Raw genomic sequence first — 15,787 nt, 5'->3', positions numbered from 1 at the left:
GAACAAAGCTTGAAGACAGCTTTGTCCTCTGACATGGATTCTCCACTGTTGTTCCTGCAACCATCCTCTGCTCATGTTCATTCGCAAGCTGTTGGTTAGTAACTGAAAACCCACTACCTGTTTAACAGATCCTAGTGAAGTGGGATTATTTGTGCTGGTGTATGTTAAGAGTGAGTTCTACAGTGATATACCCTCAGAAGGAATGAGTTCTTTGAGGGAAACATCATCATCAGGAGGGTCCACAGGCTACAGTTCTAACACGAAGGCCGTGGAGAGGAGAAGCAGATATGCATAATTACTGACTTAATTTCAAATGTTCCTACTTTGCATGAATTAGATGAACATTATCCACTAGTTGTTGAAATCAAGGCAACATAGCCGAGTCTTGTACACGATGTGGTTTGAAGGTTAAATCTGTCACTAGGCCCAAGTTTCTCCATTATGCCACTGATCTCCCTGGATTCTTCCTCTGGTGGTATCAGTGATGCTATCTGTGGTGATCCACGTCCAGTCCTCTTCATCTTTCTTATATGTTGTGTTCAGATTATCTACAACCAGGGAACAATAGACCTGTTCGTGTCTCTAAGTCTTCACGAGACAAATACAGTGTATTCAATGAGAATGTCCATCAGGAATACACAGCACATTGCATAAAGAGTAGGGTGAATAGGGACGATAAGTGGAAAGGTGAGGATGTGAACAGAAAGTGAATGGCTTACACTCTTTAAATTTAAGTGGGTGTGAGGAGTGATACGATGGAATATGCTCAATAAGATAAGAGTGAATGGATTGCAACTCTACCCATTTTTACTGAGCGGGATAGATCATTACACTGCTTCTAGAACTGGATACAGGTATAAAATACTCCTACTGGAGTAGTGACAGTAATGTGTTTCTTCCTTGTATTCCTGAAAAAGATTATCTCCACCCTAGTCCTGATGGCATCTACCAAAATATTGCAAGTAGACACCTGAGTCCCTCTTGTAAATTGTCATCTCTTTCCAAACTCTTCCAAATCCTCCAAATTCCATCTTGGAATTGGATCTTTGAACAGTTGAGTTAAGAATATGACATGCAAGTGCATGTTGGATGCAAAACACTAAAGTAAAATGATACTTAAGGATCCAGGTTAAGGTTGAATTTTCTGACGTGCTGAAGTCTTTCTGGTTTCACCCAGCCCTATCATACCCTCTGCTCAGGATCTCCATCTGTATTATTCTGAGGCTGAGTGAATTTCTCTACACATGGGAATGTGAGTCAATTTCTTTACAGATGGCAATAACACAGAATGTGAATGACTTCTTCAGATAGTAACAAGGTATAAAATGTGAGTGAATTTCTTGTCAGATGCGAACAATTCTTTAAACTGTAATGTGTATGAAGGTCATGGTGGAAACAAAGGAAGTGTTCATTCATGTTGATGTGATGGCTTCAACAAAGAGACCTGACAATCTTTGTACTTCCATTTCCAACAGTCAGGTTTTAATCAACAAAAACAGATCTCACCTCTGTGAATTATCTCGTGTAAGGCGAAGCCATTTTGACACCATTTGTTCAACTTTGTGGGATTTGCGGGCTTGGACCATGTTATCCACTCGTTCTTCCATTTAACTGTAGAAAGTAATAACTTGTGTTAATCTCACTATTGCATTAGTCCCAGTACCTGCAACAACTACAACAGGACGAGAATACCAGATGCAATGTAAATCTTTCTCTACTCTGCCCCAACAATTTGCCTTAGTCCCCTGAGAAGAGTACCACTATTTACACTATTATGCTTTCTGATCATTTTTCTATTTCCACCTGATCTGTCCTACAATGGATCTTTGTACTAGTAGAACAGAGAAGTTTGAGGGCAGCACGGTGGCTCAGTGGTTAGCACTGCTGCCTCACAACGCCAGGGACCTGGGTTTGATTCCACCCTTCAGCTACCGTCTGTGTGGAGTTTGCACATTCTTCCCATGTCTGCATGGGTTTCCTCCGGGTGCTCAGGGAGAGAAATTCAGCCTTCAACAAACCTCATTTTCAGTAGGTCTCACCCTTCAATCCAATCTCTTCACATTCCCATCTAAAACTCATACAGGATCATGAAAGAAACTTAAGATGTATAGATTTCATAGAAACACACTCAAAACACAAAGAGTAAATCTGAATAAATCCATAGCTATAAGCTATGGTATGGACTTACTAGTATTTTGTTTGTTTAATTTTTTCTATGTAGAAAAATTTTTTGCTTTGTTTAAAAAAAGTGTAGTTCTGTTGGTTAAAACATGGTATTTGAATTACTATTTAAATATTAACATTCCCTAGCCAGATTGCAACGTACTGTAACAATCATCATCACCTCTGCAGCACACTATCATTTCAAAGGATATGAGGAAGACAATCTAAAGCTAGCTCTCTGGGGTTCAATATTTGTTGAAGGTCTAATTTGAAGAAAGATTTTGTATTTCCACCATGCTCTACAATATCTTCAAGAGATCACAAAATGCTTTAAGTCAACAGGGCCAGGATTTAATGATTGGGGCACAGGGCTCACCCACTAGTTACAGAATCACTGCTAATCTCCTATTACTTTTCTTCAAGACGGTTGATCCAATTGAATTCAAATCAGGCACGTGGCTGGGCTGCACCAAGCCTTCCTTCCAAATAAGCCAGGGACAAGGTGGAAATTTCCTGGAAGCTATCAGCCAATCAGAGGCCAGCAGGTGTGCAGTACTGGCACTGCTGCTCTTACAGTAGGGCGACAGTAGGAATGAATGATGGATCCCAGGTTACCCATTTGGGCACACAGTGCCTATGAATGTTGAGGCCCCTTTGACAGGTCACTTGGTTTGCACAGCCTTCTCAGATGTTGAGTGCTTTGCTGGTTCAAAGGCGGGATGAGAACTTGGAGAAGTTTCCATGTGCCTCAGGGTGAGTTACGGCTGCGTGTTTTGCCAACGGTGCACATTGGTACCATTGTGAATTGGTGGTGGATGGAGTCAATCTTGAAGGTGCAATATGTGGCACCAATCAAACAAGATGCTTTAGCCTGGATGGTGTCAAGCTTTTTGAGTGTTGTTGGAGCTACACCCATCCAGGCAAGTATTCCATCACACTCCTGATTTGTGCCTTGTAGATGGTGCATAGGCTTTGGGACTACACCTCTTGTATTACCTGTTTGCTTGTGAATCCTAAAATTGGGAAATTCAGATCACATAGGGATTGATCTCTCTGTTGGAACAGGTATGTCTAACATATTGGGCGTTCAGTTCTGGTGAAAGATCATTGACCTGAAACATTAACTTGTTTCTCTCCACAGATGCTGCCTGATTGCCTGAGTATTTCCAGCAATTTTTAATCATGACATTAGGCTTTAGGTCTCATTAACATTAGAATGACCTGCTACAGGTACATTCTGGGCACTTTCCATGAATATTTGAATATGTTGCCCGTCGAATAGGATGCTTTGGTGCCTGGTCCCACCATCATGGAAGTATTGAACTACAAAACTGTCCAAAATACACTTTTGTAATTCATTGACATCACTTGAGTTATTCTGCACCTCACTATGTCACCCTCCCCACAACCTACCCAGACACTTTATACTAAAATGATTATCTCCTATTGGACCCTCTTGTTCTTTACCTCCGTGCTCCCTGACCTTTATTTTATTCAATGCTCCATACCCTCAAGACGCTCCCATCACATCGTTACATCAGGGGGTCTGTAGGATCATCAGAACAGAATCTCATCCTTCGCTGTTCCTTAACTCAATCTGTAATGTTTTCACTGCGAAATTCTTTCACCTCTATGCCACAATTGTGGATTTCATCAAATCGCACCTTTCTGAATTTTCCCACAACAACTGAGGTATGGTCTCAATTGAAGAAAACCTACTGAAGCACCCCACAGAGCGATAGTTAATATTAAAATGGGACTTACAGCATCAGCAATTCAACAGCGAACAAGCAAAACGTTCTTGTCAGGATAAATATTCCAGCAACTTCTCTCCACTTCGTCTTAGCGTAACAAGCAACTCTCACATTTAGAAATGCTTCTAAAAGCGAGACAGCTTGCAATAATTATCTTTGGCTCTAACAGCTGGACTGGATTTTCTGGGTGGTGGATGTGAACAGGACTCTTATGGATCAGTGGTAGTGTCCCGAACTCTGAGCTAGGAGGGCTCGGTAACAATATCTCTGAGCAGGTTATTTAGAAAATGTCTGTAAGAATTCGCTGTCAATATCGAGAACAAATATCCTCCGTTATTTTGCTGTGCCAGTGTATTGAAATTTGTTATTTTAATTGATGGAATCCTGAATTATTGTCAGAGACTTGTTCAATGCTGACACTTTTAAATGATAACTTGCAGTGCCTGAAATTCTTAAACCTGCACTTCTATTTTCCTATAAGCAATCAGACAGCACCTACTTATCTATTAATAAAAGCAGATATCTTGGGCTCTCTCCTCCAGAAGACCATGGATGTTGCACCATGGACCTTTGGAGAATGATTTTGCAAGAAGGGATATGGATCAAAGATGGGTAAATAGAGTGTAGGTGCAAATGAGCCATGATCTATTGACAGGGAGCTTCATGACCTACTCCTGGTTCCTACATAACAGGCTCGAGGAACTCAAATCTTGTTCATTGAGCTACTACATCCTTCTGTTCCTAGATGCAACTGGGAGGGTCAGATTGCCTTCATTAGAATTAATGTTCTTTTTAGTGCTACAATTGTGCAGGGGAACTGAATAATTGGAAACACTGCAGGCCCATGGCTAAAGAAGGCTGGAATTTATGGAGCTTTTAATTTTATTTCTTATTTACCACTTTATAATGACAAGAACTGTAAAGTTGAACTTTCAACTTATTTCGTTATTTTTCTCGTCTTTACCTAAGATTTTGTACCTAGGTACCTTGTACCTAAGATGGAGCTCTGAATGGTGACACTGTAAACTTTTCACTGTACTCCTGTATCCCTGTCCTTGAATACACATGACAATAAAAACCTAATTCTAATTCTAAAAACCAAAAAGCTGGAGTACTGGAGAAAATAGCCTTAAAAACAGACCCAGATATTTTATGGACTTGCTTGTTACATATAAAGACTTATGTCTGTGCTGGGCTAAGACTTGCTGGGGAACTGTACTTCAATGTTACTGATTGTTGTTCGCATAAAGCAGCTGTATTTTTCACTCTTATTTCCATATGACTCCAAGTCAACACAAATCAGAAAAGAACAAGTGCACTGAGGTTGAAATATGCTCTGTTCCTTTATGTAATCATGTTACACTTCTTCATTAGTCTCTGAGTTATTCCATGTTCTGCTCTCTGAATGTTTCTTTGAAAGAAAGAATGAATTCACTTTGGTATAGCCCCATTCACCCATTGAGATAAATGACCACTTCATTGGATTTTAAAGTGACTTTGATTGAGGAATAAGTATTGGCCAGGGCATCTGAACTACTCCCCTGTTTTGCTTCAAATAGTTGCATGGGATCACTTGGACCAGCCTTCGAGGGCTGATGGATCTTCATTTAACACACCATTGGAAAGTTGACACCCCTAATAGCATAGTGTTCCTTGGTGCTACACTGAAGTGATAGCTAAGATTATGTTCTCAAAGTATCTGGAGCAAGGTTCAAACCTATGAGCTTGTAACATATAATTGAGAGGGCTACCAAGTGGGCCAAAGCTAACATTAGGGGACATGTGTAGACCTAACCCAAACTCATGTAAACTGGTTAGCAGCTTAACAGAGTTCTGCCCATTTTCACCCAGATGTTTACTCACTGCAAATACCAACACATCACAACTTTAACTGGCTTTGGAAATTGATTAAGGAAACCAAGATGCATAGATGAAGCAGATGAAATAGTAATAGAACAGTACAGCACAGGAACAGGTCCTTTGGCCCACCATGTCTACACCAACTATGATGTTGTTCTGAACTAATCCCATCTGCCTGCACATGGTCCATATCCCTCTATTCCCTGCCTGGCCATGTATCTGTCTATATGCCTCTTAAATGTTGCAATCATTTCTGTTTCTACCACGTCCCCTGGCAGCGTGTTCTAGTAGCTAATACGCTCTGTGTAAAAAACTTTCATCTCATATCTCCTTTAACCTTTCCCCCTGTCACCTTAAACCTATGCCCCCTAGTATTTGACATTTCCATGCTCGGACTATCTACCCTGTTTATGCACCCCTCATCATGCAATGCTTTGGCAGAAACAATCCAAGTTTATCCAAACTCTCTTTACAGCGAAAACACTCCAATCCAGGCAACATTCTGGAAAATCTCTTTGCACCATCCCCAAAGCAGCCACATCCTTCCTGTAAGGTGGCAGCCAGAAATGCACACAATACTCCAAATGTGGCCTAACTAAAGTTTTGTACAGCTGCAACATGACTTGCCAACTTTTATACTCAATGCCCCAAGCAATGAAGGCAGGCAGGCCAAAGACCTTCTTTATCACCTTATCCCCTTTCAGGGAACTATGGACTTGCAACCCAAGATCCTTCAGCGTATCAATGCACCCATGGGTCCTGCCATTCACTGTATGTTTTCCTCATGCATTTGGTCTTCCAAAATGCATCATCTCACACTTGTCCGGATTAAACTCCATCTGCACTCTTTCTGCCCAACTTTCCGCCCAACTTTCCAAATGATCTATATCCTACCTTTGACAAGCATCTTCATTTTCCACAACTTCACCAATTTTCATATCACCTGCGAGCTTACTAATCAAACCATCTACATTTTCATCCAAATCATTTATATATAATACAAACAACAGAGGTTCCTGCACTGATCCTTGTGGAACACTCCTGGTCACAGAGCTCCAGTCAGAAAAACACCACTCCACAACTACCCTCTGTCTTCTATGACTAAACCAATTTTGTATCCAACTTACCAACTCACCATGGATCCCATGTGACTTAATCTTCTGGACCAGTCTACCATGACGGACCTTGTCAAATAATCAAGAAGTCTGTCATATTTGGACCTGATGTTAATCAGGCAAGCAATCCCAATTATACTGAGAGAAGCTTGATGTGATAATTCGACTTCTCAACATAATACAAAGGACACAGCCAGGATCATACTAAGGAAAGGCTGAGCTATAACAAACTGAACCTTTCTTAATTGATCTAAAAAAAAATCAGAAAATCCAAGCCACGGGTTGTATTTTAAACAAGAATCAGGGGAGATAACATGAACAATGTGGTCAGATGTATTAGTAGCAGGAATAGGCCATTTGGCCCACTGAGTCTTTTCCGTAATTCAATAAGATCATAGCTTATCTAATTACTCCACATCCTGCCTATCTCCAATAATTTGTCACTCCCTTGTTTATCATGATTCTATGTACCTCTTCCATAAAATCATGGACTGTTAGCAGTGAACAAACCTTGTGATCTTTTCATGAACCTGTGCAGCCATGCTACACGGTCTCCATTGCTATTCTATTGCTGATTGCAGCTATGGGCTCTCAGGTGTACATTGCCACTTAAACTCATTGAACAGAATAGTGCAGAAAGAGGCCATTCAGCCCATCAAGGTACAGTGGCCCTCCAAAGAGCATCCCACTCCACCCATGCATTTACCATGTCTAACCCATCTAGCCTGCACATCCCTGGACACTGTGAGCAATTCAGTATGGCCAATCCACCGAACCTGCACATCTTTGGACTATGGGAGAACACCAGAGCATCCAGTAGAAAACCATGCAGACACGGGCACAATGACTCCACACGGACAGTCATAAGGAAATGAACACAGACCCCTGGCTCTGTGAGGCAGCAGTGCTAACCACTGTGCCACCATGTCACCCCTACACTGTACAGGTATAGGGAGAGAAATGTGCTGCTCTCACCAACCAACACAAGTAATACTATGGCTAGTTCAAAGCATTGCTAAAAAGCTGTGCACTCACCAGTGCTGGAGAATGGGACAATACCAAAATAAAATTTATCAACAGAGGCAATGGGTAGAGGGTTAATGAGAGATCATGTTGGCCTGAATCCTGCTGCATGGACATAAATCTGACTGAAAATCAGAGACTGACATGATTCAGTGATAAGAGAGGTGCAGTATACTGTGTTCCACCTTATACAACATCACTATGAAAAACTAATGCAGGTTGGCCTTCGCACAGCACAGCTAGATTCACATTTGGCTAGGGATCAAAGCACTATTCAATTTTGTCAGCTAAAAAGCATAGCAACACAGATTAATGGAGCAGACCATAAGACTAGTTTGCTGTCAGCACTCAATGCATTCTCTGGCCCCTGATCCAAAATATAGGGCAGAATCTTCCAGTATGCAGTGTCAGGGGCAGATTTTCGGTTGCAATTGCACGGTTTTCAGCTGGTTACATATGCATGAGGAGCACAGAAAATCTTGTGGTGGGAAGGGCTGGAAATCAACAACTGCTGCTGTTACCCTCAGCGGTTAAAGAATCTGGCTCTGTCTCTGGAAAATGCAAACATCAGCTCTGTTCAAGCAACGGTAATAAGGATAAACCCAGTAATTATAGACGAGCTTAACATCAGCAGTAGGACAGCTTCTAGAAACAATTATTTGGGATAGAATTAATAGTCACAGGGAAAATGGTGAGTTGATTAGGAAGAGCCAGCATGGGTTCCTGAAGGAAAAAAAATGTGTTTATAACTAATTTTCTGTGTTTTGAAGAGGTAACAGAAAGGATCAATTCGGATAACACTGTTGACACTTAAATCGATTTTCAAAAGGTTATTGATACAGTGCCACACAACAGACTTGTGAGGAAATTATAGCTCATGAAATAATAGGGACAATAGCATTGTGGATACAACTTTGGCCATGTGACAGGAAATAGATGGCAACAGTTATTGGATATTTTTCAGTTGGGAAGAAAGTGTGTAGTGGAGTTTTCCAGGGGTCGATATTGGGACCCTTGCATTTCCTGATATATAATTAGTTATCTAGGTCTTGGTGTACAGGGACCAGGCTCAAAGTTTGCAGGTCATACAAAACTTGGAAGCTTTTTTTTAACTGTGAAGAGAGCAGCGTAGGATTCTGAAAGCTCATAAACAAGTTGGAGGAGTGGGCAGATAAAGTTCAATGTCGAGAAGTGTGAGATGATGCATTTTGGGCAAGATTATTAGCAGAAAATATAAAATAAGGGATACAATTACTAAGAGATTGCAGGGACAGAGGGATCATGGTGTATAATGGCACAGATCATTGAAGATAGTGGGACAGGTGAAGACAGCAGTTAATAATGCTTACAATATCCTCATCTTTATTAATAGGAGCATAGCATACAGGAGTAACAGATTATAATGAACTTAAACAAGACACTAGTTAGACTTAGGTGGAGTATTGTGTGCTGTTCCAACCGCCACATTGAAGACATTTGGAGAGAGTACTGAAGAAATGAACAGGAATGGTTCTAGGGATGGGAAACTTAGTTTATGAAGCTAGATTGGAGATAAGGCTACAAGAGGAATTGATTGAGGTTTTCAAAACCCAAAGGGGTCTGAACAGAGTAGATAGGGAGTGACTATTTGTATTCACAAAAAGATCGAGAACAAGAAGCCTCTGATTTAAAGTGATTTGCAAAAGTAACAAATACAATGTGAGACAAAGCATTTTGGTGAGGATAGCTGGGAGTAAAGCAATTCAAACTTGCAAATATTTATTCTCATTTGATGAGGGAAGAAGGTACATTGAAATTGTAGCCTTTGGAAAGACAAACATCTGATTTTCAGACAGTACATAATGAGAGAGATTTATTGTGTCTTTCATAGCATCATCAATCACATTGCTAAATTGCCAACATTTAACTGAGTTTGTGGTATGGACATGTTTTAAGCAGGTACTGTTTATGGCGCAGTCATGTATTAAACCAAGATTGCAACATAAATGGATCAAATCAAACAATGGAAGAGATTTGCACACTTCAGGAAAGCACAGCATACAGCACAATGTAAATGAATGACTCTATTGTAATTATGTTCAATCTCACTTTACATACACACCCATTCAATCGTGGGACTGTCTAGCTTTAACTTTGTTAATACATTTGGAAACAAAACCTGGGATTTTTTTTACAGACAGTGATTTGGGTCTGCAATTCTCTGCCTGGGAGTGTGGTGGAAGCAGGATCACTTGAGGCGTTCAGGAAGACATTTGATGTTTACTTGAATAGAAACAATGTGCGAGGATATGGAGAAAAGGGAGGAAACGCGCAATAGGTCATGATGCTCACTAGTGGAGCCAGGGCAGACACAGCGATCTGAATGGCCTCCTTCTGTACCATAACACTTCAGTGATTGTGCGAACTGAAGGGCACCTGGATGGATATTTATTCACTACAAGCCAATAGCGACTGTCAGGCTCTCTCTCTCAGACTCAATGTAGCTCCTGGAGCTAAGCATTCTGGTCTTTCCACACTTCCCTGGTCAGGCTGCTTCTACTGACCACTCGGATTTCTGCCAGGCTCCTTGACCCATGTCCATTACAGTTCAGACTCCACGCCCTGTGCAATTTGAATGCACTGCTACCTGAGCTTAATTGCAGATTGACACTGCCCAAAGAGAACAAAGCTGCGGCTGCTCACTCCAAAGTCCAGCAACTTACCCCCTGCACATCTCTTATATATAGTCAAGAATTAGAAGGCATGCTTTGCTCACTTGTGGAAAGTTTAATTCAGAAGGGAAAATAATTCTAGTGAATTGGGCTTTCAGTGGGCATGCATGCCATGCAAATATATGCAAAAGAACTTTCCGATGTCTGTATCAGGAAGCTTGACCTTTAAATTTCCAAGAATTTATTTGCAGACTTTCCAATACGAGAATTTCCAACAGATAAATTCATTATTATCACATTGCTGTTTGTGGGAATTTGCAAATTAGCTCCTGTGTTTCTTACTTAACAACACTTCAAAACAACTTCATTGACTTTAACACAGTGTGGAGCTGGAGGAACACAGTAGGCCAGGCAGCATCAAAGGAGCAGGAAAGCTGACGTTTCGGGTTGGGACCCTTCTTCAGAACTTTGTTGACATTAAAATGCTTTGAGATCTCTGGTGGTCTTGAAAAGTACTATATAAAATACAAATTTTTCTTTTTCTAACTTCTCTCCAGCAGCTCTTTTTGTAGGAATTGTAACAAGATCAGCCAGGTGCACCTCATAGAATATGAGTTCACCCATTGGGGCTGTTAATCTGGTCCAATCAGAGAGCCCTGGCTGACAGATATGGACAGGAGTGTCAGAGATTCTCTTTGCTTTGAGAGCTGGCTCTGAGGAAGCTAGATCATTGTCAAGGACTCTCCATGGGTAAATAAAGAGTGATTTGGTGACAGGATACTGGCCCTTGTGGATTTATTTCAGTGACAATGAGAGAAAAGCAAGCTCCTGAAGAAATTCACTCACAACAGTCATCTTTGAGTTGGGAGTTGGCATTTCTGGCATCATGCCCCTATTTGGGGAGCTTGCCTCATTCGATCCTGCCGCCTGGGACTGGACCCAGTATGTGCAAAGAATACGTTAATTTTTCTGGGCAAATGACATTTAGAGCAGATGAAAAGCAGCCAGTAATTTTCCTGACTGCTTGCGGACCTGCAGCTTTTTTGGTTATTAGGAGCCTAACTCTCCATGAGGCACCAGATATGAAAAGCTTTCAAGAATTCACGGATTAAGTTAAGGAATATTATGCCCCCAAGCCTCCTCTAATTCTGATATGCTACCAGTTTTACTCAGCAATTTGAGAACCGGGGAATCCGTATCAGGATTTTTGACGAGGTTAAGACAACTGGCAGAGGCATGTGACTTTGGTTTAACTCTTATGTGGGATTAATGATGTAACCATGCAAAATCACTTATTAGCTGAAGTCCAACTGGACTTCAAACAGGGATTACAACTGGCTTTATCATTGGAAGATGCGGCAAGTGGAATATATGAGCAGGGAATTCTGATGGAAGTGGATACACTCGTCAGACTAACCCTTAAGTTTGTGCAAGACCTTGGATAGACTGAGAACCTATACCTGGGAACCTTTACAGATTAAGGTACAACTTTGGTTCCAGTCTCTGATGAGAATCAGTTAGTTCTGTTACCACTGATTGTAGTAAAAGGCTCAGGCCCAATCCTGATGGGGTGAAATTGGTTGAGAAAGATTCACCTTGATTGGCTCCAAATGTTTTGATTAGAAAATGGCTGCCTGAGTGAAGTCCTAATTAAATACCGGGAAGCTTTTCAGGTAAATCCAGGGATTATGCATCCCGCCTTCCATGTTGACCACAAAGCAATTCTATGATTCTGCAAGCCCTGCACAGTGCCATTTGCCTTAGGGGCAGAAGTAAAGACAGACATCAGGAGGCTGGAAAGTGAAGGAGTGATCGAACCAGCCCAGTTTGCGGAATGGGCAGCACCGATCGTACCGATTATGAAGCCCAACAGGCCAGTTTGCCTTTGTGGGGAAATTTTAAACAAGCGGTAAACTGCTTTTCGCAGCAGGATAAATACCCACACCCTCACATAGAGGATTTATACACAAAGCTGGACATGAGCCGTGGATACTTACAATTGCAGTTAGATGAGGATTCCCAGAAGTACACTACAGTTAATACCCATATGGCTTGTACCAATATAAGAGACTGCCATTTGGGGTATCATCAGCCTGTGTAATTTTTCAGCGGACAATGGAGAACATTTTACATGGTTTACCCCAGGTCACCATTTATCGAGATGATATGCTAATAACTGGGAAGACCAACAAGGAGCACTTAGAGAACTTGGACATAGTCCTTAGCCATTTCTCCCAGGCAAGCATATGCCTTAAAAGGGAAAAATGTGTGTTCCAGGCCTTCTAAGTGACCTACTTGGGTTACAGAGTCGACAAGACCAGATTACACCCATTGGAAGATAAAGTGAGGATGATTAAAGGTGCCCCAGCTCCCATGTCTGTACCAGAGCTTAGGTCTTTCCTTGGGCTGGTGAACTATTGCAAAAGTTCATACATAACATGGCAAAGGTTGGCACCTTTGCACCAACTCTTAAAGAAAGGGTCAGCCTTGGAAATGGTTGCGTAAGCAAGCCATAGTCTTCAGGGAAGTGAAGAAACAACGATCATCCTCTAAGGTGTTGGCACACTATGACCCCTAGTGAGATCTGGTATTGACATGCAATGCCTCCCCATAAAGCATTGGGGCAGTATTAGCTCATTGGTGGCCCAATGGAGAGGAATGCCTAATAGCATAAGCATCCAGGAGTTTGGCTAATGGAGAGCGTAAATACGCCCAGACAGAGAAGGAAGGTTTGGTGGTTTGGGGTCAGGAAGTTCTACCAATACCTTTACAAACATAAGACTGTAATAATAACAGACCACAAACCTCTGCTAGGTCTGCTGAAGAGGACAAGGTAGTGCCGCCCATAGCTTCAGGTTGAATTCAGCGCTGGGCTCTAATATGAGGTGTGTATACTCACAAGTTGGAACACCATCTGGGAGGCCAAGCAGCAAATGTGGATGCATTGAGCCGCTTCCCACTGGCAGATACACCACCAGTGATACTGTCACTGGAAGGGTCTGTAATGGTTTTAAATTTTCTGGACACACTTTCAGTCATAGCTGGCAATGTCAGGCTTTGGACGCAGAAGGATCTGGCCCTGGCAAAACTGAAACACCTTTTAATGCCTTTGCTTAACAAACATTTATCTGTCTCAGATTCAAAATTAACAACTGATCTAGCACTAACTGCTGTTTGTGGAGAGTAGAGTTCCAACCTTTACCACTCTGTGTGTGTAGAAATGCTTTTTAACATCTCTCCAGAAAGGTCTGGCCCTAATTCTCAGTCTATGCCCCCTAGATCTAGAATACCCATCCATAGTTTATCTTTATTCATCCTGTCATTTCCTTAATATCTTTCATTAATATCTTGAAGACTTTGATCACCCTTAACCTTCTAAATTCTAGAGAAAACAGGCCTGATTTGCATTATCTCACCTCATAACTTAATCCCTGACGTCCAGGTATCATTCTTGTAAACCTACATTGTCCTCCCTCCAAGGCCAATATATCCTTCCGACAGTGCAGTGCCCAGATCTGCTCATGGTACTCCAAAGTGGGATCTAACCTGGGTTCTGTATTACTTTGACTGCTCTCAGGCTGCTAAATAGCACATTTGCTGTGATGGATCTTTCACTCTGAACAGAACTTGATTCTCATCTCTGACCTGCGGCCTATCTTTTTCATAAAATATCAAATTAGTGAATACTCCTGCAATGATTGTCAGCAAGTAGCTTGTCCAGACATTTAAGCGGAAGTGCACTGTTTCTTGGAAATGCCACTTTGACCCACTGATAAAAGAAATGAGTGTCTGACACTTAAAAAAACACCAAGTCTCTTTCACAGAACTGAAAACTAAAACACACATTTACTTTTTCAAAATAACAATAACATATTATAAAACTTTATCACATTGGTTTCGTTAATTAATTAAATGCTCTTTATTATTAATTTTGCATGTATGTCATCACACATCCCATCATTCAGTGATAACAAGGTGTAGAGCTGGATGAACACAGCAGGCCAAGCAGCATCACAGGAGCAGGAAAGCTGACGTTTCGGGTCGAGACCCTTCTTCAGAAATGGGGGAGGGGAAGGGGATTCTGAAATAAATAGGGAGAGAGGGAGAGGCGGAAAGAAGATGGATAAAGCAGAAGATAGGTGGAGAGGAGACAGACAGGTCAAAGAGGCGGGGTTGGAGCCAGTAAAGGTGAATGTAGGTGGGGAGTTAGGGAGGGGATAAGTCGGTCCAGGGAGGACGGACAGGTCAAGGAGGTGGGATGAGGTTAGTGGGTAGGAGATGGGGGTGGGGCTTGAGGTGGGAGGAGGGGATAGGTGGGAGGAATGGTTAGGGAGGCGGGGACGAGCTGGGCTGGTTTTGGGATGCGGTAGGGGGAGGGAAGATTTTGAAGCTTGTGAAGAGGCAGGCATAGCTTGGGCCACGCGGGTACCCATGGCCACCCCTTTGTCTGTAGGAAGTGGGAGGAATTGAAGGAGAAGTTGTTAAGGGTGAGGACGAGTTCAACTAAGCGGATGAGGGTGTCAGTGGAGGGGGACTGGTTGGGCCTGAGGGACAGGAAGAAGCGGAGGGCCTCTTTGTAGGATACGTGGAACAATCCCTCTTCCGTAGCTACACTGGCCCTATCCCCCACCTCTTTCTCCATTACATCGATGAATGTATCAGCGCCGCCTCATGCTCCCACGAGGAGCTCAAACAGTTCATCCACTTCACTAACACCTTCCAACCTCAACCTTAAGTTCACCTGGACCATCTCTGATACCTCTCTCTCCTTCCTGGACCTCTCTGTCTCCATCTCTGGCATCCACCTGGAAACCGATATCTATTTCAAGCCTACCGACTCCCACAGCTACCTAGAATACACCTCCTCTCACCCACCTTCCTGCAAAAAGGCCATCCCCAATTCCCAATTCCTTCGCCTCCACCGCATCTGCTCCCGAGATGAAGCATTCCACTCCCGGACATCCCAAATGTCTTCATTTTTCAAGGACCGCAACTTCCCCTCCACAGTGGTCGAAAATGCCCTCGACCATGTCTCTCGCATTTCCTGCAACTCATCCCTCACACCCCCTACCCACAATAACAACCAAAACAGAATCTCCCTCGCCCTCACGTACCACCCCACCAACCTCCAGATCCAACGCATCATCTTCTGACACTCCCGCCATCTGCAATCTGACCCCACTACCAAAGATATTTTTCCCTCCCCACCCTTATCTGCTTT

At 42.4% G+C, this 15,787-nt stretch overlaps 1 protein-coding gene across 1 annotated transcript in view; it reads right to left on the bottom strand.

Moving 5' to 3' along the window:
- LOC109911708 (FERM and PDZ domain-containing protein 1) overlaps positions 1 to 1,607 on the bottom strand; it is a 77,607-nt gene extending 76,000 nt beyond the window's left edge. Inside the window, exon 1 of the mRNA XM_048619626.1 lies at positions 1,507 to 1,607. Coding sequence (XP_048475583.1) covers positions 1,507 to 1,607 — 101 coding nt within the window. The remainder of the gene's footprint in view (positions 1 to 1,506) is intronic.
- Between the last annotated feature and the right edge of the window lie 14,180 nt (positions 1,608 to 15,787).

This window comes from Rhincodon typus, chromosome 3 (assembly GCF_021869965.1).
Source record: "Rhincodon typus isolate 14 chromosome 3, sRhiTyp1.1, whole genome shotgun sequence".
Classification (NCBI taxonomy): domain Eukaryota; kingdom Metazoa; phylum Chordata; class Chondrichthyes; order Orectolobiformes; family Rhincodontidae; genus Rhincodon; species Rhincodon typus.
Note: the sequence above shows the minus strand (reverse complement) of the source record. Positions and strands in the feature narration are given on the sequence as shown.